A 25,353-nucleotide genomic window follows, 5' to 3' on the forward strand; every position below is an offset into this window, starting at 1 on the left:
TATTCCCTCTGATTTTAGGTTTTGCTTAAATCTGTGATATAGTCAAGAATGCTTTATGAAGAAAAATAGGTTTTCAGATGGTGCATTTGTGTAGTTGGCAGAATTTAAGAAAGGCTCTATGGCATGAGTTGTCAATTGGGGGAAAAAAGTGGCCTAGGAAGGCTTGGTTGGCTTCAGAATAAATACTAGCTGACATTCCATATGTGCTTCTGTATGTCTGTATGTTTTGTTAGACTATATTTGTAACTCTCTTTTTAAATTTTAATTCTTCATAGGCATATTTCACACCAGAAGTTGAAAAACCCAAACAATTCTGGTTTTCCAACTTAGATGACTGTGGGAGACTTCATTTTTTCCTCCAATAAGTAATTAAGCAATAAAACCTAATGGGTGGGTGTGCATATTGTGTAACTTCATAAACCTTGGGGTGTGTCAGGAGATAAAGAGGAAAGGCAGAGCCTTCAGCCATCATCTGTTGTGCTTGTTGCCTAAGAATCATTTGCTACATGTACCTCATTGTCCCCTTAACTCTTTCAGGTTTTCATTTAAAAAAAAAAAAAAGGGCTATCATTAAGCTCAGAATTATGTATGAACACCTAGAAACTTTAAATCATTCTTAGCATGTATGGTAGTTTAGCATTTAAGAAAAAAGTGGAAAACATTTACAGAAGCTTACTTAGTGTGTTAAAGCAACTGCTGGGAAAAAAAGTCCGAAACAAAAACACGAGTCAACTCCAGATTCCCTTGTTTCAGTTCAAGTTATTCTTAAATGGGAATATAATAGAGTAGATTCAAACAAAAGCAGCTTTCCTCCTTAACAGAAATGACCAGCACCAGATATGTCACCCTTCTGTTTTGTTTTCCCTGTTCCTTTTTCTCTATGGGACAGGGTACAAAAATATTTAATTCTTTATTTTTGCTGGTTATGAACAGGAAAAACTAAACTCTAATACTTCCTAGTGTACAACCACAATTTTTCCTTTCTATGATTGTCAAAGTTTCTTCCTGGCTTTTATTTATAGTTGAACAGATCCAAATTCTGACTGCCAGGCCCTAGCAAAGTTGCTTTTTCAGCATGCAAACCTGGGAGTTAGTGTCCATGCCAAAGAAAAGTAATTTAAAGAAAAGACTTGAAGTGGTGTTGGAATCTGTGCTAGAAGTGACTTTTCATTGAGAAGTTCTCCCAAGAATTACACTGAAGAAAATGAAAATCCCACAAACCTAATGGGAATGCAGTAAGTACCCACACCAGCATGCAGTCTGGTGGGTCTCCATCAAATAGACAGCCCCAGACACTTTTATTTTCATGCCATGCCATAGCCCTGCCATTGTCAAATGCTGTGTTTGATTTGCCCTTGGCAGAGTTTGCTAATTAATGTTGCAAAATAGTATAATAGAATTTAATGGAATGGAAATGGGAGGCAATTAGAATGTATTATTTAGGCAACTGAATGTATGGAGAGGCTGAGATTAAAAAGTGCAGCAGGAGCCATTTGAAATGGGGGTTGTCATTTCTTCATTGAAATTAATTATTTGGTAGTCTGCAGAGACTTCAGAGAATCATTTTCCAAATCCTAAAATGAACACTAGTAGAAGAAGCAGAGTACCAGACTTGGAAAAGCTGGCTGCTCGATTCAGAAGTGCCTTCTACATCACCAAAGAGGAAGCAACCCAGGTGCTTCAATTATGCATCCCAGGCTTAGATGTTCTGGATTTTCCAAGACACCTGCCCCAGACTGACAGGTCTGACACAGATGGGAATCTGATGGGTGCTATGAATGGCACTTTTGGGGCCAGGTGGAAGAGGACATCTGAAATGCCACTGAATGGCCATGGATATGCAACTGACTCCACAGCAAAGAATCAAATTTGCTGGAATAATCTGGGGTTTTATAACTTTGTGATAATGTTCTATTGGAGTGTTACTCACAGGTGCAAGCAAAGGGATTTTGAGTTGTCCATGTTCAGAATCTGCCCATTGGGTTGAGTGCTCTGTGTACCCTCATTGACAGCTTCATCATGTATGTCACTGTATAGCACCCTTACCATATGTGAGCAGGATTCTAACACTATTCATAAATGTTATAAAAATCCTCCATGTCTGTGTAACTGATACTCATCTGGAAGTAATTTGCAAGCTATTGAAATGGCAATGGTCAGAGTCAGGGAGAAGCAGACCACCAAGGGTTTTGCCTTAGCAGTTAATGATGTGTATTCTTCAGAAAATGCTAACATAAATATGCTGCAGCCTTAAACATGATATGGAAACTAAAAATTCTTGAAGAACTTGGCCATGGTTTTCTAACCACACCTAAAGTATTTATAGAAAGCTAGAAGAAGAAAATATAACTAGATAATGCAGTGTTTTTAGAAAGTAGAAACTATTTTCCAGTGTGAATTTTTAACTAGAATATCCAGGTTGTGTTATGTTTTGATGGCCTTTTTAAAAGGTGGCAGTCCCTTCTAATATGTAAAGTTATCTAAAGTAGTTTGAAGGATTTTACACTCTGTTTGTGAATGACCTGCTAGGTTAATTTAAAAGGCAGTCTCTTATTGAGGAAGGCAAAATCAAAATTATCATTATTCTTGGCCAGTTTTTTAGTCTGTCTTCAGAAACTTGAACCCCTCCAATAAAGCAGAAGTATCTTTGACTTAATGACCTTTAGAGCTTGTTTTGATTTTCACTCTTAACCCTTTAGAACGTTGTCATGTTATTTGCCCTGCGCTCATGGGCAAAATTTAGATGATAAGCTTTTAGCTGTTTGGCTACTGGTCCATGTGAGAAGCAGAATACTGCAATCTGTTTCATGTCTGTCTGTAGGTCACTTGTGATAGAGGGATGTGATTGTGTGAAGGGGAGCACAGGTAATTTCCCAGCTGGTCAGCCTCAGGGCAGGGCCCTGACCTTCTTCAGCAAGGGTTAGGGAGGGTTTTCTCTTCGACTGTTGGGTATAAAAACCATATCACACTCAGTAATACTGCAAGGAAAATAATCTTTCCTGAAAGCACCCACAGACACGAGCGCTCAATTAACTTCCAGGTGTGTACTGATACCAAGATCTATTGTTGTGCTTTTGTGTTTTTTGCTCATACATGATATGAAATAGTCTCTCTCCTGTGACACTACCTTCAGATACTGTTCGTTTTATCAGGCAAGGGCAAAACTTTCTTATTTAATGGTTGGAAAAATAAAGTAATAAAAGGAAGAGTTAGATCAACAAAAGTTTTCTCTTCTCTGAAACACAATGCTAATCTGCTTTTTGAGAGATGAATAAACAGTGAACAAGAGACCACACACGCGCAACTAATTTTTGCAAGAAAATAAATAGTGTGACTGAGTATTTGCTTGACTATTTAATTATATCCATGTTGATTACAAGTCTTATGAGGTCTTAAATATCTCCTCACTTCCCCTCCCCATCCAGAGTCTCTGATCATGGCTTTTAATTGGCAAAGTATATTTTGGGAACATAAGGAATAATTAAAATGTATACTAGCAGGGAAAATGAGGTGGGTTTTTGCCATGAGGTTGTAATCAGGAAGTATCTGCAAGGGAGATGTCTAGAGTTATTTTCCCTCTTGACTGCAGCTGAAAATGACCGCCTGGCTGAAATGCCACAGCTGCTTGTTTTTGTAGTATCTGTTTCAGTGTGTAATTGAGATGGTACCCTTCCTCCTAATTTCTTCATCAGCACCAAGTTGTATTACCCTTGGGCAGGGAGAGGGATTATTGTGTCATTTTTATTACCTGAGTTTTATGAATAAGACATGTCTTGGAGTTATGCCAAGGCTGGGCTGTTAGTTTAGGATGCTGTGTCTTTCCTCACCTGGCTGTGGAACACTTGATGGAAAGACTTGCCTTGTCCTTCATTGCAAGGTCTTTTAAGAGCAGTATTTTCAAGGTAGTGTGAGAATGTTGAAGAGATGGTGCATGGTTCTCTTTCATATATGTGAGAAATCCCAAGGTTTATAGTTAGAAACTGGAGATGATGGACTTGTTTTGAGTAGAAAAGGTAAGAATGAATTGTCCTTCGTGTCCTGATGCCTTGTGTTCACTCACATCTGATAGCTAATACTGTGGTTAAACATTCTCTTGTAAAGCAAGAGACAACGAAGTCTGATAAACAGGCAGAGATCTTTCTTCACCTGCCTTTTTACAAAGGCAGCCAGTGTAGATACCAGCTGTTGGTTCCTCAAAAATAGCCATATGACATTGAGTTGGAAACCAGTGAGTGTCCTTCATTGATCTGCCAGCTCAGAATATTTGAGCAGATGGAGGAGGTGATTTCCTCTGTTGATCCAGCCTGAATTCCAAGAGGTAAAATTTTAATGAAAAAAATGCAAAGGGTAGGTTTCTCGTGTGGTAGCAAGTCAAAAGCCTAACAACTTGACCAGCCAGCTCACATTAGAAACGCTTGCTGCCTTGTGTGCACCAGAGCTTTAGAAAACCATCAGCATGTTGTAACTTGCACCTTCAAATTCTAGTCAAGACAAACCTTTAGGCAAAGACTCCCAAGTAGAATTAACCACAGTCAGCTAAGATATTTTTAAACATCACTTACTTGGTCTGCATTAAATACTAAATGATGTTTCAAAACATGTTGGCCAACCTGTGTTTAATTAGTGTTTTCTTATCTCTTTGAGTCCTAAATCAAGTTGATTCTGGATGAGTTTTAATCATGCTGATAAAAGAATATTTCTGTAGCGTAGAAGATTCTTGCTCTGCTTGACAGCTGCATGTTTTTTCCTGTTTGTGGGGATAGATGCTAGTAGGTTGAGTAAATTCTATTGCTTTTTAGAAGACAAGGAAGTTTCTTTCTTTCCAGTTTCTGTTTCTACATGTTAATTCCCAAAGTTGACATGGTTGTGTATAAGGATCCCAAGACTGGTTATTCTGCGGCAAGGACTTTTAGAGGGCAACAAAACTTTTCCCTTATCTATTGTTTTTTTTGAGTTTCAGTGTTCTGCTCACCTGCACACACACAGAGGCTGGCTTAGCTAAATGGCCTGAAGGCTGAACTTTGCGGTGTTACACTTCAAGACCAGTCTTACAAGCCTTATTTATTATGCTACCTGAGTTGCCAGGTTGGGGCTGTCTGATGGTATAAACCAGATAAGAAACTTCTGGAGGCTGAGCAGTAACTTGAGAAGCTCTTAAGCTGTGTCTCTCCAAGTACAATTCTCCAAATGGTGCTTGTACCATGCAGTCCTCCCTCCTTCACCTTTCAGTTTCAGAAATTGGAGTGTGGAACAAAAGATACATGTGTGTGAGTGATCAGGTAACCAATTTGGGGCTGGGGTCTCAATAGCCATCAAATGAGCTCAATGAAAACCTTAGGCAAAAAAGGAGAAAAAATAAATCCTGTATGTTGAAGGTAAATGCCCTATCCTCTGAGAAAATAATTTAACATATAGTGTCATCATAATTTCATAGTATGATGCTGTATGTTACTATAAGAAGACATGGAAGTCATTCTTTTACCTCCTTTTCTCCCCTCTGCTCAGATGTTTGTATTCTTGTATTTTTTCGTTAGTACAGAGGTACTATTGGCTAATTAGCTTTGGCAGATGTCCTGGCACAAAAATAGTAATGAGACTCCTGTAAAGTTCTTTTTCCTGCCCTTCTTATATAGAAGTAAAATTCTAGATGATTCTGTTAAAATATTGGCTTTTATTTCTGCTGGAAAAAAGCTAACAATCAGCCTAAACTGAATCAAAGAATAATACTGAAAATTACCTGCATTTCTCTAAGGTCATTCATTCTGAAGGTGTCTGCAGAACCTGGGTCTTGCATTTACCCAATATGCATCTGAAGTGGTTAGAAAACCAGTAACAGAAGTTTAATTGCCAAATATATGTAGACCTAATCTACTTCCCCATTTTCAGGTGTCACTTGCTAGATGCATGGTCATTCAAAGAGCCCATGCATGGATAGCCAATAAATGGCAGGACAAGAGACAAGGCTGTATGAACAGACAGAAGCAACTTTGAGGATTTACTATATCAGCAGCAGTTTCTTCACCCTCTCATGTCTGACCATTAACCTGTTTCATGATCTTGGAAACCTTCTGAGCATCCAAATAGCACTATCTGCTAAAAGCACAAATGTGTTGCTATTTGAAAAGCAACAATTCAATTAACTGATTAATTACCAAACATGGTGGCTTTCATCTCTGTGTTTCTGCTGTGCAGACTGGGTAAGTGAAATGTATTATTACCTGGGTGTTGAGATAGCTATCAGGAGAGGTCTATCTGGCCTGTGCTAAAGCAAGGGAAAGTTACCACAACATGGTACAAGATGAGCAAAGGCAAGTAGGGAGAAGAGAATGTATTATATAAAATATATTCTGCATTTTGCTTTGGAGACGAGAGGAATCAAAACAGCTTTCTTCAACAACTCAGCATTTCTGCTATAGACTAGGTGTTAACCAGTTTTCAAGACACCATGGTATTGTTGATTATGTTTATGACATACATGTCTGTGCTAAAAAATTTATGTAAACTTCTGAGTTTTTTTGCTGCAGAGTACTATTTGAGATTACAAAGACCACTTGTTTCAACATGCCATAGTGTATAATAATTATTTTATATTATTTGTTTCGGTGCATGTGTTGCAGCCTGTGGGTTCTGTTTCGAGGTCTTGCCCAAATACAGATTCTGCTTGAAAATGAAAGGATAGAGCATATTTTGAATGATTGTAAATGCTTGCTTTCCTGAAAATCCGTTGTAATTTATTTTCCTGGTTTTGGTAGCTCATGAAAAGCATTACCATAGAACATATTTTGTCTTGTGGTAGATGCTGGTGACTCTTGCTGACAATTTAACCATAGAACTTACAAATGAGGTTTAGACTTTCTAATCAGTCAGTTTAATTTACTTGGATATTTTAGCTTTTTAGACCAGAAATGCATTTTGGAAACAAGCAATTACCTTAAAGCTCAGTATAACTTTGAGAAAGCTGTAAATGCAGGAAAGGGAATCATGACAAGAAGTGGAGTTGGTGCAGTTTCAGTGCTTTTGTAGTTACAGTCCCCTTTCCTCAGTCATTAAGTGTCTTGGTGTATACTCACAATTTTATAAAGAAGGGTTGAGGTTGTATAATGCTAAAACAACTGCAAGAAAAGGAGGAGACAAATGCATTTTCTATTAGCAGCAGTGAAATTAAGTATCCAGTTTTGTTAAATTGGTATGGAGGAATTTGGAGTAACCTGTAGGCAATAATTGGCTTCCCAGCAATCCAGCAGGCTGCAGCTGACAAAAGTCCCAAAGCAGCCCTTTGCTACTCAGATAAAGGCAAGTTTAGTGTGGAGACAGCTTCCATTTACCACCTCCTCCCTTTCTGCAGCTGCCCATCTTGTGTAGGAGCTGTCTGCAGAGGCTCTCACCAGGCAGGGCACCTGCACAAGGGATGCAGAGAAACCCTGTATTTTCCTGCAAATGATTGTACCTCTCCTGTAGAGCTTTAAACCTTGATTAATAAATTGTGGTACATAAACAGGCATCATCTGTTAAGAAAAACAAAATTCTGTTCCAAATTGTCTGCTATTTTGGCACAGATGGAAACTGAAGCTCTTTTTTAGGTTTGAGGCAACGCTTGGTGGGCATCATGGATTAAGTTATCTATGAGGTGTTTTCAAAGATTACTTTTGTTGTGGGAGAAGTTAAAGTGAAATTCAAGTTTGTATGTGGAAAGCACAGAGGACCCAGAAAAAGTGGAAGTTGGGGACAGGCATGTAAAGATAGCAGAATAGTTCAATGTAATTCAGAACAAAAAGTAGAGTTTGCAAAAATACCTGTGGAGAAGCAGTGTAGTATTTTCCATTGGGATGAAAATAGCAAGGTAAAAGTTGGATAGCTAAAAGTACATGTTGGCAGAAGAACAGTGATAGATATGGAAGGTTCAGGCTTGACTAAACCTTGAAATAGGAGTCTTGGATCTTACCACAAAGCAGCTAATGTAGAAGTAAAAATAATAAATCAGGTGTTTTATTATGACATGTCAGGATTGTAGTCTGTGTCACTATTTGAATTTGATCTATGGAGAAATTAGCCTTTACATTTTTATCAGAGACAAGATAGACAAAAGTTTAGGAGCCTACCACCAAGAGGAAAAGAAAAAGCAACCCAAAATCCACAGCAAGAACATTTTCTGTATGAGAAAAGACCTTCAGATGGACAGAAGGAGATGAAACTCTGCTCAAATGTCTAAAGATTCACCACATCTGGGATGCAAGACAAGGAGAGAGGTTTCCAAGAGGTTTTATTGCATCCTGTCATAATAAGAGTGATGTTTTTAATTGTTACAGGCAAAAATGTATCCTTGGAACACCCTCCCTGACTTTTGGAGTGACACCAGTGATTAACTTGGCTTGGTTAACATGCAGCTGGGTTGCCAGACTCATAATTGCAAAAGTTTTAATTTCCCAAAAGAGGAAAAGCAATATTAGCTGCAGTTTCAGTGCAAGAAACAAGGCTTGCTGTGTACTCTGGGAATGATACACCATGAAAGGCTAATCTTCAGCTATGTTGTATCCTGATGCCTATAATAACAGTAAGGTGTCCTCCACATCTGGAGATTATTTACTGTGTCACTTAAAATAATGATTAAAGGATATTGCTCACCTTGGTATGACAGGCTAGCAGAAGGCTTTTGTTCTCCGTGTGTCGTCTGTTATCCCACTGTGTTGAAATTGATTCTGTAAATTTGAATTTGTCCAAATTTACTATTAAAACACTCAAATTCTATTTTTAAAGTAAAAAGAGAAGACTACAACATTCAAGCTAAGCAATTACAAGAATGATAGATACCTACTATGGCTATACATTACAGTTGTGACTCCACTGGAGAAACCTCCAAGGTTTAACTTGGATACGAATTCCACTAATTCCAGATACCTGTAGTCTTTGGCCAGGTCTCCAAAAAAAGGGAGTCAGGATTGAGTTAGCAGAAAAACTCATGGTCAGTATGATCCACATTCACATCCCACTTCAGATGATGCCTGCTGGTGTGTCTGTGCTTTGAGAAGTAAGAGCAAATGAAGTTTTTTGTGGCCTTCTAGCATGGCAGGACACTTTACAATTGTCTGTTTTTTGTAAGACTTTTTGAAAGAAGGTAACATGGAAAACCTGACTGGATGATTTCAATGACATCCCAATTTATAATGCTGTGTGTGTGCTATACTGTATGCTATTAATTTTTCAATTCTCCCTTTAAAATGAACCTGGTTATGTAAAGATAAGCATTTCCATCCTTCTAGCTGCTGCATGTTGAGAGCAGTGTGTGATATACTGATCTTTGCTTTCCTCAAGGCAACTCCTTCTGCTTCTTCAGTTTTTTCCCAACCAACATAAAAAACCCAACCCTTGTGATTGATTACATTTCCATTTCTCCACTATCTGGCAGTGTTCCAGGAAGAGTGCAAAGGCTTTACTAATCAGTTTGCCAAATATCCATTTATCATTCACATCCTAGCCTTGGGGAGCTGCTCATGAGGAGGTTCCAATTGCAGATCTCAAGCAGGCAAAGTCCTACTGTTTGAAGTCACACAAGTCTTGCTCTGGCTCAGCTGCAATTTGTTTCCAGTGCTCTTTAGGTTGTTCTTAAGTGACATTCAGGTTGAGGGAGACTATTCAGCTGTATTTAGTTTAGCTTTTTTAAAGCTAAAGTAATAATCCCCAGTCTCTTTAGGAGAGGGAGCAGATGCCTGCCAAACCTCACACACACCAGAGTAATGGGGAACCTTGGCTGGGCTGCAACCAGAGCTGCCTCACACATTTACCAGGGCTGCCACTCCTTGAATTGTGTAATATGTAATCATAGTCGAGTTTGTATGCAAAATGATTAGGTACTACAGCCTCAGTTAAATTTTGTTTGATTTAGGGATTTGTATTACGCTGTTTCAAAGACATTTTAACCCAAATGTGTTGTTTGCAGATTACTGGCTCTCTGCTTTAGACACCCAGCATGTTTCATCAGTACTTCTTTCTGTTTACAATGAACTTCTTAAGAAATTGTTAGAAAGAAAGACATGAAATATTGCAAACCTACCTCCACATGCCCCCAGATAAAGTTAATCACGTTGATTTGGACAGCTGCTGACAACAAAATGAATTTTAGGGGAATGTTTAGTTGCCATCTGGAAATTTCCATTAATGTTAAAAATCCTAAGTATTTGAAAAATCATGTCCCAGCTCTGAAATTCTGAGGTTGCTTGCAGACAGACAATTTCAAGAATAAGTATACATAAATTCTTCTTATTTTTGTTTTAGTTTCAGAGCTGTTTGATTATACTCAAGCCATACAGGCAAACTTTTCTCAACAGTCAGAAGAAACATGCTTGTAGTGTTTTCAAAACCATAGCAACTGGGGGATATGTGAAAATACAAGGACTAAAAACTGTCTGCATTAACATGCAAGAGTTTTCTAAGAACAGGTAGAATCTTCTGCTGTCACCTTCTTGTTCATGAAGGTGTTCTTGTCCTCTTCTCCCTTGGTTTATAACTATAGCCATCTGCATTTGAGAAATGGATTTGATAAAGATAACTAGCATCCTCTCTATCAGGCAGCATTTTATTAAGTCACTAATTCTGTTGCAAGCAGATTTATGTAAGCATAAAGTGCTTTGGTAATCTCTTTTATGTAGTTAGAGAAGAAGATAAAAATGTAATAACACTGCTATGTTCTGGCAAGCCGATACTTTAGATGTTGCTCTTATTTCCTTTGTTTGCCTCTTTGAATACTATTTTCTCTTTACTGTGTCTGGCTTGCTTCACAGTGCCTTGTAACAGCAGAGGTGGGTTGTGATATTCTGTAACCTTTGTTAAAACACACTGCTTGTTTTTTAATTATTAACACTTATTGGATTGTACATAGTATTTCCACAGATTATTTCATTGCACAACCTTGTCCAGCATTGCTTTTGCTTAGCTTGGACATGAAACCCAAGTCTAAAAGCAAGTACTTTGGCTGAAACTTTTGCATCTTTTGTCAGTTATGGATTACCAGGTGTTTTGCATTATTGTCTTTACCCTCAATAAAATATAGCTATTAGCAGCTCAACCAAGGCTGGACTGCACAGGATCTGCTAGTCAGGGGAGAGGTAAAACATTGAAGAAAAAAAAAAAGGGGGGGGGGGGGAAGGGGGAATGAGCTGTTTGGAAGCAGCTGTTTTGACTGCTGTTTCTGCTTTCCTGCTTTGTATTCTGCAGCATCTCCCATCTTTAATACTTTTAATATCACAGTGATTTTCTTAATTTATTTTGTGTTAATCTCTAGCAGTCACAAATTTGACCATTTTGAGAGAGAGTGTGTATGGCTGAGACTCCTGTTCCATTTTTCTCTGCCCCAGAAGAGTTTCCTTTCTTGAAAAGTTCCTCCAAATAGCTGACCAAAAAGATGAAATATTACCAATATATATTACGTCTTGGTCATATCAGCAAGTCAACTGTCAGCACTGGGTGAACATACCACTTGCTTGTGAATTTTGTTTTCATATTTGGGATTCTCATAGAGACTTCTGCTGCTTTTCTGTAGCATCTAGCTGTTTTTACTTAACTTCATACTTTCTTTAGAAACTGCTGTACAGATTAAAGATATGTGGGTACCAGAGCATGTGTTTCAGTGGAGCAATGCTAAAAGCCAGAGGATTTGTGTTGGTAAATGCACTTTCAAACCTAGTACCATAAGAAGGTTCTTCATCATTCTAGGGTGTGTTTTTTCTAGCACATTGGCAAAAGAATATCCACAAGGCTGGGCAATGCATTCTCATTGCTAAAAATGTGCTGTAAGTAAAATAACTGTTACAAACTTAGAAGATTGTGAATGTAACATAATTGAATGCAAAATGCATAATTGCTTGCAAGACTTGATACAGGAGTCATTTTCCTTGTTAGATGGTTGTAGAAGTACTGTATTTTGTGACTGAAATTATTATTGCAATTTTTTTCCAGGCGACTGGCTGGCAATGACCTTACTTTCATCCATCCAAAGGCCTTGTCTGGGTTGAAAGAACTCAAAGTTCTGTAAGTAATTGGGTTTTAGCACTTCATAGCTAGCTGTATGCTTTTTTAGTGCATAGCCAGACTGTTTACTGGTAGGCTGGAGGAAATATTTTGCCCTCTGTCTTCCTTAAGTATAGCTCTCCTCCTTTTTTTTTTTTTCTTTACAAAGCCTGCTGGATGTGGTTAAGATGGCAGTGATGAACTTGACTAAACTATAAGTATTGCATTTTATTAGAACACTTATTTGTTTATGAAGTATATTTTGTAGTGGAAGAATCAGAAAAAAATCCTAAAATGGACATGTAAGCTTTTGTTGTTCTCTACCCCTTCAGCATTCTCTGTCAAGTGCCCTGACATTATCAGGTAGTACTATTACTTAGAGATTTAATATGCTGTTTAAATTATTCCCTACTGGCAATACAAAAAATTGCTATAGTTTGTTGCTTCTCTAGGTGAAAATGGCTTACTATTAAAAAGATCTTTTGTTTTTATTTCTGACATAAGAATTCTTATGGCAGCTGGTTTTCCATAGCTAAGGATAAAAGAAGCTTTCTGTTGTTTAAGGTTTTAAAAAACTCCATTTGAAAACTGTAGCATATCTGATGATGTAAATACTTCCAAATGATAGTAGGGTAATAGGTAGTTAATTAAAGATATATTTTAAAAACACCCAGCAGACCTTGAGGTTCTAAAGAAAAAAACACAGACACTATTGCCAGGCTAGAGATTAGGGAATTGCCCATTTGCAGTACTATTTAATATGATATTTTGTAAATTGAATGCAAAGTGTCAATGTCTTGAAGACATATCCATTGCAATAATAACACTGGAGGTGCCTGAAATTCTAGCAGTTCTTGGAAAAATGTGGGACATGGGTGTTAATTAACAGTTAACTTTCTTGTCTACTTGAATTTTTACCCCAGTATGTGCCAAAACCAAGTAAAATTTTATAAAGTTATTTATATTCTCTTTATAAAAGAACTCACATGATATACATTCTCCTATAAGAGAGTTTTTAAGAAACCTACAACAGTATACCTTAATTCAGCTTGGCCCAGTGGTGCTTTCTTGTGAGCACACTTTGTAAATTGGATTAATGCATTGGGTATTGATGCAATTTCAGGAAAAATTAGGGGTTTGTTTCTTTTCTAGCATGTATAAGATAATTCCTCAAGAAAACAGTAAAATATCTCTTGTAGAAAATTTGTCCTACTGTTGTTTAATCTCCTCAGTGAGTTCCCAAGGGAATTTTAGCATATTGTGTCAGAGCTTGTTCTCTGCAAATTAATGCTGTTAATGAATGAGTTGTAAAGAAAACTGAAATAGACCATTTTCTTGTTTCATTGTTGCCTTTGGGTATCTGGTCTTGCTAATTCTATATGCATTTACATACACTAGAAATCTGGGAAACCACAACAGGACTATGGGCTTTTCTGTTACCTCTATCTTTGATAAAGATGATTGTCAAATACTACTTTATTAACATAGTAGATTTTTACAGAACCCTACAGAACAATCAGCTGAAGACTGTACCTAACGAGGCCATCAGAGGATTAAGTGGCTTGCAGTCCTTGTAAGTTTCCTTACTTTGCTTTTGGTTTTGGATTGTTCTCCAAGTTCCACTTTAAGTCACTCTGCTCACCTTTGCTTCGTTTTATAGAGTTATGAAGTATAATAATGTATGTGTAATAATGTACCTGGAGTTTCTGAAAGTGCAATTGCAACTGGAACAAAGTTTGATAATTAAAATTCATAAGGAATTCTATTTGTCATCTTTGGTGCAGTGACCCAAATGCAAACTCTTTCAAAACTCAAACACCAGGTACAAGATGAATGCAGTGGTAATGCAGTTAAACTAAACCCTCTTGTACATCCTGAAGTATTTAAGCAATTCTTAAATGCTGTGCAAAAATGAATGGTGCCCAAGTCTTTTGTATCCAGAGCAGGAAAAGGGATTTCTGGGAAGAAGTACTACTTGAGACTTGCATAGTACTGGTTTTATGGGAAGGTGTTGAAATCTCTCAGACAGTTATGAATGTCTGAGCCATTCTTGCTAGTTGCACATTAGGTATTTCATATGTGTTTATATTATCTCATGGCTTATTATGTTTTATAAAGCATCTTAATCTGACCTTAATAATTAGTTACAGCTCTCTAGGTGGTAGATGCCTATCACTGTGAGGAGGAGATGGGAGGGGCTGCAAAATTTTTCCTCCTTCCTGCTTACCTCCAGAGAGAAAGAGATGGGAAGAAAGAGTGTAAATTATCTATTCTCTCTGTGCCAAAGTTCAGGTTTCTGGCTCAAGACCATGTTATTTTCAGATTATGGATTTTAAAAAAAAAAAAAAAAATAGTTTTGCAAAATAGATTTGCAAATTATTGCACGACTTTTGCAAAGGTAATTTTCTGCATTCCCTAAGCTTGGATCTTGGCCCTACCTGTAGCTGCTTGGATATTCCAGTAAGCAGTGAATTCAATGTCCACATTCGCTTGTTTTGGAGTGTGTGTAAAAGAGAAAATACCTTGGTCTTGGTGCAAATATTATGCATTGTAATAAAAGTCCTTCAAACTTCACGATATGAATAAACTTTAATTTAAAACAAAACAAAAGCTTCTTCCTGGCTTGGAGCATTTCTTTGATGCCAAAAAGAGAAATTGCTTTAGTAAAACTGTCTACAAATAATCCATTTAGTTTTCAGTGAACTTTCTTTTTTCTATACATATTTACAGTAATATTTGTTCTCTAAGTTTAGAATATTAAATCTGTAGTTGCTGGAGATAATAATTTGATAATAATTTTATATGCAAAAGGGAAGGAACAAAATTTAAAAGAAAATAATAAATGCATAAATTAAGCCATCATCTCTCTTTTTAAAAAAATTTATATGTTTTTTAATATTTTTGGGAAGGTTACTATGTTAGAACTATTTTTATAAAAGCAAACAGTTTTGAAAAAAATAATAGGATGATTATGTAAGACTGTATAATGTAATCATTATAGCCACTTGGCCAAAACATCCTTACAATTAAAATATAATAGTAACAATTTAAAATGTGGTGAGATTTCCCTTTCTAGAAGCTTCATATTCAAGGGCAAATGAGAAACTATTTCAGTTTTAGGATGGTGGAAAAGGAAGGAATTAGGTTAGTAAGTAGTAGCAAGCTGATTGTTACTTCTTTTTCTGAGGAAAACCAAATTGAGATTTCCAGATAACTGTTGAAAATATGGTGGGCAAATCCAGTCTGGAAGTCACTGGTATCAGAATCACAGATAATTCTGAGTTGGATGGATCACTGGATCCAGCTCTCCTGAATGGTTCACACAGGGACTGAACCCATGGTCTTGTTGTTAGCAGCACCATGCTCTAAACCAACTGAACTAATATGAGGCTCAGGAAGATTTTATCATTGGCTTTTTTTTTTTTTTTTTCCATCCACTGATGTGACTCAGCCTTTTGTTTGTCTCTCTCTATTCCTGAGAATATCTGTCTGCATTACAAGACCACTGTAATTTGTTAGAATGGGTAGGAATTTGAGAATAAATTGGGTTTTGAGACAAGGGTAGTGAGAGATGTCAAGCATTTTTTCTATGCAATTTGCTTACTTCACCAGAATGAATTTCTCTGATTTTAATGAATTTCAGGAAAAATTTGTTAGCATTACTAATGCATAATTACACTCATCACACATATCCCCTAGTAATGCACATAGCACCTTCTGGCAGAGGAATGTAAGAGTGGTCCTCTGAATTTTACATCTGAACGTGGAAACATAAATGTCAGCATCCTGCTTTATTGTATTAAAAAAAGGGGGGAAAAAGTGATTTATTCCCCTCCCTAAGAATTTTTTGTAAATTCGAAACTCCCAAGTTGCTGTGAGCTTCTTTTAAAACAAATAACTCATAGTAGAATATATGTTAGAAAATGTGCTTCTACTATTACATAAATCTCTATCCCAAACCTGCAAGTTTAAACATTACTGAACTGTCTCTCTTTTGGCATTTCCCCTGTTTGCTCTGAAGTATGCTTCAGTGGTATTCTTTCCTTGGTGAAGGCATAAATTACTTCCTTATAAAACTTTATAGTATATTGATAATAATTTCATTTGAAACACATTTACAACTGCTTTCTGTCTTAATGTACTCCAGTTTTTAGCTTCATAGGAAGGCAGTTCCCACAATGTGGTATGTATTAATAAACTCTGTAAACATACCTGGGTGGAAATAAAGGAGATGGTTATAGGAGCTTCATGATCTGTAGGGTTTATATCACAGCAGGTGAGTAGCCAGCCTGCTTTAGGATACTAAATGACAACTCTTTATTTTCTGTTTTCATTGAATATTTTCCCCCATATCTGGCCTCCAGAAGAGAGTTAGAATAGGATTCTTTAGATGGAGGTGAAATTTAGCAATATTAAGGAGTTTTACTGAGTGAAAGCTTGCTTTGTAGCACCCCAGAAAAGCTTAACTGGCAAAATGTAGGCTGACATTGGAAGATGCTGTGATAGGTGTGACTGTGGGACAGCTCTACCAAGGGAGAAGCCACTGGTTGTCCAGCTTGTTCCCGCCTCTTCTAGTAGCAGAAAAACCTGACAAAGAGCTTCACAAATGTAAACAATAGTCTTGATGCATTTTGATTACTGCAAAGCATCAACAGCATGTTTTTGTTATTACAAGGCCATGAAGTGGTATACTTTGTATTTTAGATCTGGAAATGGTCTTGGTGAAGTTTTTGGGCAATCCAGGGGTCATACAGAGAGCAAAAGGTGCAGCAGCACAGCTGTACCAGGGAATGACAGGGAAACCATTAAAGAAAGTCACTCCTTTAACTGCCTTGGCATATTTGACTGTAATGACTTCTTTTGGTAACACTAGTGTAGTGGTTTAGGTTTGCCAGTTTGAAAGCTAGCACAGCTATTTATTCTGATCTTTGACCCAGAATCTGGGGATTTGTAAAATGGGTCTGTAAACTGCAGCACTTTTTAGGCTTGCTCTGAGTGACCATGGAAACCCAGCTACATAGGACTAGTTGAAATATTCTAGTGCTATCCCCAGTGTGTGACAAATATTGAAATTACACTATTTAAACAAAGTCTTTCAGATGCTTTACAAAGGAAAACTTTATTTCACTTGAATTAAAAAACCCACAAACCTAATTGCCACTGTGCATTTGCCATAAAATCTAGGAGTCTTTTGAAAGCCGGTCAATATCTGCTAATGTATTGGGTATGATTTATTATAATTGTAGTTCTACTGTCTCAGCACATGTGCACACTTGTCCACATGCAGGGAATATTAGAGCATTCTGCAGCAACAGTTCAAAGCACTGCAGCTTAGCTGTTCTGCCAGATTCCCAAATTGTGGGATTTGGGATGGTGCCAGTGTGATACTCAACTGTGATAGCTCCTGCCTTTCTTGTTGTGTGGGTGTTCACCTGAGCTGCACGGGCAAATGTCTTCATGCATGTGGTCAGCAGTCATTTTCTGCAGTACCTGGTGGCAGTTCTGGCTCCCTGAACAGCCAGATCTGCTCACAGCAGGATCATAACCAGTTTTTCAGTCTGCTTTCCTGTGTTAGGAGGCTGGAGCAGCTTGAGGCAGGATAAGGCATTCATGTGCTGAACTGGGATGGGATAATATTTTCTGGGAATCATCTTAGCCCAGGTAGAAAAGACTAGGGTTCTTATGCAGAACTGAAAGGTATGAGAGCAAAATCATGCTTTGCAGGGTAAAAATGTATGGTAAAAGCATGGGAACAGAGAATGGAGGCATATTTCAGTCAGGACACATTTAAAATACGTGCTGTAGCACGTATCAGCTACAGTCTTGCATTTCTAGCTTTTTGTATTTTAGGAAGAATTCCTTATACAGATCAAGTTAAAATCTGTATTTATTAAAAAAGTCAAATCTAGAAACTTTCTGTTAATGAAACTGCCCAATTTTAAGCCATAGTTCATGTTGCTGACAGTTTCAGTAATGTAAACCATAAATGCAAAATGTGTGTCAGAAGGGAAGATCCCTGAATTTGGAGATAACAATGCAAACATAATTTTATATCAAAAAATAAACAGTTCTGTTCTAATTCTGTGATTTTCTTCTTAAACAGTGCCTTAGGGCTCCTGTTGATAAGCCTATAAGCCTGTGATTCTGGCTTATAGGGTTTGGAAGGACATATCTATAGGGGAAGATAGTGTCTGGGAGGCTGTGGAAGGTTCATCAACAGCAATGACTAGCTGAAGCTAAGAAGCTTTAAATAGTTTTATATGTAGTATGCACCCCTAACTGTGACAGGTGTCTTTCCAGCTAAGCAACTTTTAATTGTTTGTTTCCAGAGGTTTTCTCGTTTCCTGCTTTGCTGTTATTAAGGGGTTAAAGGGCATCAGCCCTCAGATTTAGTCTGTGTTAGGATATGGGATTAATCAGAATGGGAATGGAAGAAATTGACACATTTTCTCTTTAACCTGCAAAACCAATACAGATTTAAATATACTGAATATGTTTTCCTGTCTGGAATGTTTAGAGTTAAGAATGTGTAAGAGCTCTTCTGAGCATATCTGATTATGCTGAAAAATCTTGAAATATACTTCTTTGTATACTTCACATATTTTTATATGCCATCTTTACCTTTAGAAGGTGTTCTAGTTTTCTTCAAGTGAGGTATGGCTTCTTGTGAGCTTCAGGAATTTCTAGGATTATTGTAGCTTTATTTTTTTTAACTGTCTGTGCTTGCTTATGGAATTGCTAAGTTTAAATAAAATCAGGGAATTATTTAGAAATTGAAAGATCAGAAACTTTAATGAGATGGTGAAAGTTAAATTGCATGTAGGCAAAATTAGCTGAATCCTCTGTGGGTTCTTTGCAGCAAACTGTGACCTCTGACTGGTACCAGCTAAACATTGAGATGGAAGAAACAGATGTCCTGGCACATCAGTACTGGTGATTGGAACTGGCATGTATCATTAGTTTGAGGGCTGCTGTAAATTTGTCTTTGAATAAAGCAAATCCTTATATTGATGTTCTCAACATATAATGCACAGAGAGCCACTGCTTGATACAGTGAGCAAACTTTCCAGAGTGTTTTAAAGTACCTCTGTTAACATGGGTTGTTGCCTCCCATTGTAGCAGGATTTCCGAGGTACCGGGCTTATCGGTACTCAACTTCAAGACCTAAAAATCTACTCCACTGTTATTGGAGTGATTTCTTTGTGGTTTTTGAAGGAGCACTTTAAAGAGCAATGTTCTTTAATGATTGCCATTGAGCAGAAGTGGTTTAACACAAGAGCTGGGAGTGATTTGCCTTTTATTAACATCAGCAGTAAACTCCTGCTGTACAAGGCTGTTAATTAGGCTGTTAATACAAGGCTGTTAAAATTTCCTTGCTGAAGCCTGGAAGGTTGCCTGTGGTCACAGATGAGAGCTTGTGAGGCTGGTCCTGGAGGCCTCTCCAGTGTTACCTATAGGGGGTACAGGCTGTAGGGCAGTTGTCCTAAGCAGTGAGTGTACATTTGTATGTAAAATTTCATTTATATGTGTGTCTTAGATTTGGAACTTCTATTCATTTGAATTGAGGCATTCTTACTAGTTCTGGTTTCCCTAAAGCACAGCAAATTGTTTGAAGACCTTGTTATGTCCTGTTTTAACAATATAGCAAATACTGATTTAAGAGCTGCTGAATGTTTAGGTTTCTATCATGTTCCTGCTCTTTTCTTCTTCTGGAATTGGTGTTTGTGGGAGGAGGGAACATGAGAGGAATAAAAGTGAAGATGACAGCTCCACAACTGAACTCTTAATTTATAGACTGAAATGTAAAAGGTCTTTCACAAGCCAGTGCCTATAAGAAAGCTGGAACTGGAGTAGCTTCTCAAAGATTAAGATACATGCTGCAAACTCAAATTTGAAGAATATACTCATATCTTTAACAATATAATGGAAAAAGACAGTCTTGTGCAAAGTTCAGTGCAAGCAAAGAATATTATTTGTTCTTTGTTAATTATTGGAGCTAGGGAATATTCCCTTATCTACCTTAAAGAAAAGTTGTGGTCCTTAATTGTTAATATTTTGTGAAGGTTGTCAAATATTTTAGGTTTGCTTTTCAGTTGTTTCACTAAATGCTTTATTATGTGCATTTCACACTAAATAGGAGTATTTCAGCTGTGTTTTGTGCATTCAGTATCATGTGGATAAGCTTTGACTGCTAGGAAGAGAAAAAAAATAACCACAGCATATTAGGCTCTTAGAAGAGATGAAGGAATGTAAAAAATTGTGGATGAGGCCAAATAACTCAAAAATATCTCTTTCCACTTTCTAAACCTCCCTTTTCAATGTCACTGGTGGGTGGTGGTATTCTTTCCTCCCTTTTCCTTCTTGCTGTGGGCTGGAGAAAATGAACACAACAGATTGAATGGCTGTGGACAGTCATCAATTTAAAGTCTGGTTACTTGGGCATTTGATCCGGCTGTTCTGGGGGACAGAGGCTTTTTAGCAAAGCAAACTAAAAATTAAAGGTCCAGCATCATCTCCAGGACCATCTTTGTTCTCCCTGGCTGAGTTCAACTCCCTCCCTCAGTGTGTGCATCCATCCTTCATTTGCTCATCTCCTTCTTTAAGGATGGGAGAAGAGGAGCAGGAGGTGTGGCTTTCTTGTGTGCTTTTGTTTTCCAAAGTCTCCTAGAATTAATGGAATTTAGCAAGGCACCAGTGGAAGTACAAATGGACTAGATGAACAGAGACAATGATTGAGGTCTGTCTCTTGAGTATGCTATTTCTCTGAAAGAAACCTCAAACCAACCCCTTCCCCAACAAAAAAAAAACCAACAAAACCCAACCAACCAAAAAACTAAAAAAAAAAAAAAAAAAAAACAAAACCAAAAAGTCAGGGGGAGGGGTAGGGAGAAGTTAGAAGACTTGGATATGTTTATTCTATTGGGAAATAATTCTTTGATCTTCAGGGAGCTGTGTAAATTCAGGAGAGAAGAAAGACAGGTAATTTCTCGTTGCTTTTTTTTCTGAAGCAGAGCCTTAGGCTTTTTTCCTCTCTCCCCCCAACCTCTTTGTTTTCCTCCTTTATTATCATCAAACTTCAGTTTCTCTGAAATGTTCTAGTGTCTATGCAGCCTAAGAGCATTCAAATAGAATATCATGCACACCTGTTGGATCATGGGGCAAATGATAAGGGGATGCCAGTATGTGAACCATAGGAATCATCTCTTTGATGTACAGCTTTAGAGCTAATGACACCTCACTCATCTTGGAAGAGAACTTTGCGGACAATTTTCCAAGTTCCCACTTGTAATAGTATATTTGTTGCTTTTTTTTTTTTAATAATTTGAAATATCCAAACTGTATGCATCGCAATGACAAACCTCTGTTTTAAGGAAAAAGATGAAGTGTGTTAAATTTGTGATCAGGCTTGCCTTCTGCATTAATTCTTAGTTAATTAGTAGACTTCTCCCTTTGAATTCTGCGTGTGCTTTAAGTGTTGGGTCCAGATCTGCCTGGGGACAAATGCAGTAAAGTCACTTGGTCCATGCTGCCTGCCCAGAGAAGGACAAGGATGAATGGCTGGAGGAAATTACTTGTGAAACTAGCCCAGCTAGACTTTCAAGAGCATATCTTATGGCTTTAGAAACCAGAGAGTGCTAACATAATTCCAGAGCTGTGCTGATTTGTATCTTAATGAGCATCCATGTTAATGGAGGAGGGTGTATGTGTTCTGTCTCCCTGCATAGCAGCATAGTGCACCATGGTTGGTACAGCAGTCATTTCAAATCAGTTGTGCAAGGTGCTTTCTTTTGTGTTGGCAGCAAAGTCACCATGGTTCAGCTCTGTTGACCTAGAGGAGAGAGCCTTTAGGTCAGAGGGCCATCAAATATTGCCAAGTGCTCTCTGTTCTATGCCTTCTCAGACACATTAAGGTCCAGGGACTGTCACTACTTTATGAATGTTTTGTTTCTTCCCAGGATATTGAAAAACCTCTGGGTCCTAGGTATGTCCCTTGTCCTCACTTAGTTACTGCAAAAATTAACGCTGTTGTGGCTGGAACCAGGACAGTTTCTCTATTTAATTTTGCAATTGGCATTCATCTAGGGAAAAAGTATGGCAAATCCAGTGATGTATGATAGTTAATAGTGCTGATGTGCTGTTTTGCATTTTGTTGTGGAGAATGTTAGAAAATATCAGGTGCCAGAGAGCAAACCGTTTTAGTTGAAATGTTTAATTTGTTGGGATAATTCAATTCTGTTCACAAACAGCTTTTAATAGTCTTGTTCTCTAAAGTAGTTGCTTTGTTTCTGTACAGCATTACCACAAAACAAAGCATAAAACAGTACACAATGCTGTCAACAAGGTAGATGTAGGAATAATCCATTCAAATGAGTAAATGCCTCTGCAATCTTAGAAATGCTGTCAAGCTGCTGTTTTAAAGATTTGTTGCAGTGTTAGAATCCAGGGATTTTGTGGGAAATGCCTTATAGAGTTATTAATTAATTTTGGTTGGCTGATTATAAGCATATCAATTTGTTCAAATGTTTTATTTAAAATGTTTGAAAATGTTTATAATGTTTATAACATTTTAAAATGTTTTAAAATGTTTATAATAAACTTTATTTTACGGGCTCTTTGTTTGCCTTGAAAAGTTTTTCACGCATCTTTCAATAAAACTTCAAGCTTTGCAATATTGAATTATTTCAGTGAAAGATACATAAGCTTGAAAAAAAAATGTTCATGAACAGTAGGATTTCAGCTGATATTTTTGCTGATATGTAGCTTGTGAGTTTTTTAGATGAATTCTTTCTGTTTTAATACAGGCGTTTAGATGCTAACCACATTACTGCCATACCAGAGGACAGTTTTGAGGGTCTTGTGCAGCTTCGTCACCTTTGGCTGGATGACAACAGTTTAACAGAAGTTCCCATCTATCCACTCAGCAATCTCCCCTCTCTGCAAGCCTTAACGCTGGCTCTCAACAAAATAACGCACATTCCTGACCATGCATTTACAAACCTTTCAAGTCTTGTTGTTCTGTGAGTATTTGTATTTCATAGTCAAGGTCAATTTGCCTTTCTCTTCAGTCATGGTTTTGTTAATCTAGGGTGGCATTGAAAATGGTTATTTTGCTATGTTTTAGCTCAGTTGACTAGTAACAACCTATACTGCTGACATGAGATGATACCATGTATGTTAGAGAACCTGCTGAAGGTTTGCTAAAGACTTTATTCTAATCAAAAATGGGCTATGGGTAGTGAGATTTGGTTTCTGACATCTCATTATATAATGAATATTTCGAAGCAGTGATTGTCAGAGAAAGCTTTCAGGGTTACTAGAAGAAGAAAAATTTATCTCTTTTTATATAAAACCTGTTTCTCTGTAGTCTTAAAAATCTCCATGGAGTAGTATGAAAAAATAGATTGATTTCTGTGTTTATGTCATATTTTTATCACATTTCTGAATAGGGATTAAAGATTTAAAATAGTTGTCTTGACTGCAAACTATCTATTTTTTTCCCTATGAGGATGAAATATTTTGCCTGGAAGTTAAAGATATTCTTTTGCAGTGTTTTTTACTAAACTATTTAACTCTCTTGATTTCGTACAAATGTCTGCTGATTTGTTAGCTTATATGAAATAATTCACTTGTTTTGGTTTTGCTTTTCAGACATCTTCATAATAATAAAATAAAAACTATAGGAAAACACTGTTTTGATGGATTAGACAACCTTGAAACCTTGTAAGTATGTTTCTTAAAATAATTTGTGGTCAGTGTTTGTCTCAATCTCAGCTTAATCGAGGTTGCCATAGTGGTATGGTGAAAGTTTTGCAAATCAGGTCTATGTGCACTGTGCAACACGTGCCACTGACACTTAGGTCCAGCTCAAATTTTGGAGCTGAAGGCTGGTATCAGTGCACTGCTCCACCAAAAACGAATGAACTGCTTTGAGAAGCAAGTAAATGTTAGCCTGGGTGAAATGTCATGCTGGATGATGTGGCTCTAATGTTCCTAGCCCTGGTCTAGCTGGTGTGTCTTTGCATAGCACTCTGCTGAGTCAGGTGGATAGATCACAAGTGTTTTGAGTGGCCCCATGAGTGATAAGGGACAAATATTTGTTTCTCAGATTTCCTGTAAGGTTAAACATATATAGGATATATTGCCAAAGCTGTTTTGTGACAATAGGAGGTTTCTGAGAGGATCTCAGAGGGCTGTTGCTCCACTGTTCCCCGTCCTAAACCTCCTGAGTGCTTCATTGGCAAGGAATGGCTTTCAGCTGCTTTGGTTACATTTCCCATTTCCTTTCAGCTCACTCTGTGAATGTCTAATAAGCAATATCTCTCTCAGCAGTGCCTTTTTTTTTTTTTTATGCTTTGGAGAATGCTAAATAAGCAAAACTAATGAAGGAGGGCAAGGACAAGCCAGTGACAACCTCTGTTAACACGAGGAGCTTGGATGAGTCCAGAAATGCTGCTTATTTCATCTTGTCATCCTCTTACAGCCTCAATTAAGTAATGAGGTGCTGTGTAAATAGATTCAGCTGATATAAGACACTGAATATTTATGCCATTTATAAGGAATCCCTTTTGCAGAGGTCCTGATATTACTGCTAGAATAGTGACAAGTTAACCAAGAATTCAACATCACCATCATCCATCTGTCATGAGGTTTTTCTGTGCTTCTAATCAGTATTTATAGTAGGTTTTGCTGCAAGATCTGCTTTTACATTATGGCTTATTTGCTGTTTGTTTTATAAAACCTTGACAAAAGTATTCTTAGTAAGATGATAATAAAGAGTAGTCATTTGTATCTACTTTTTTTTTTAAAAAAATCTTTGAAATCATAGTTCATTTCTGTGTAAATTCTGTTGAAAAAAAATCTGTGAGGTATTGACAAATACTGAGCTTTGCTGTAAGGAAATATTATTTGACTAAACATGAATAATCTTCTGGGTAATATTAAATATCTTACCTAAGTTATTAGCTGGTTATAAGCATGTGAAACATCAGAAGACTAAATCCAAGTTGAAGTTATCCTATGGTCTAGTTAAAGGTATTCTGAGAACTTTTTTCTGTCTTAAGCAAAAATTATTTTGACAATTCATGGCTACTGTTAAAAATTTTATAATCTTGCTTTGTTTCTTCTAGGGATTTAAATTATAATAACATGGTAGAGTTCCCTGAAGCCATAAAAGCACTTCCAAGTCTAAAGGAGTTGTGAGTATTACTTATTCTCCCTTTTTACCAGTTTTCTTTCTTCTTTTCATAAACAAAAATTGAAAAAAAATTCCTGGATTTAGGAATACTTGTCTCATTGTGCAGGAGCCTAAATTATGTTAAGTTATGCTATTTGAAGCTACAATTAAAAGAAAAT

The 25,353-nt window shown here is 37.2% G+C and overlaps 1 protein-coding gene across 1 annotated transcript in view; it reads left to right on the forward strand.

The window, feature by feature from the left end:
• LGR4 (leucine rich repeat containing G protein-coupled receptor 4) overlaps positions 1–25,353 on the forward strand; it is an 82,628-nt gene that overhangs the window by 33,660 nt on the left and 23,615 nt on the right. Inside the window, exons 3-7 of the mRNA XM_058832399.1 lie at positions 11,950–12,021; positions 13,502–13,573; positions 22,803–23,018; positions 23,650–23,721; positions 25,128–25,196. Coding sequence (XP_058688382.1) covers positions 11,950–12,021; positions 13,502–13,573; positions 22,803–23,018; positions 23,650–23,721; positions 25,128–25,196 — 501 coding nt within the window. The remainder of the gene's footprint in view (positions 1–11,949; positions 12,022–13,501; positions 13,574–22,802; positions 23,019–23,649; positions 23,722–25,127; positions 25,197–25,353) is intronic.

This window comes from Poecile atricapillus, chromosome 1 (assembly GCF_030490865.1).
Source record: "Poecile atricapillus isolate bPoeAtr1 chromosome 1, bPoeAtr1.hap1, whole genome shotgun sequence".
Lineage (NCBI taxonomy): Eukaryota > Metazoa > Chordata > Aves > Passeriformes > Paridae > Poecile > Poecile atricapillus.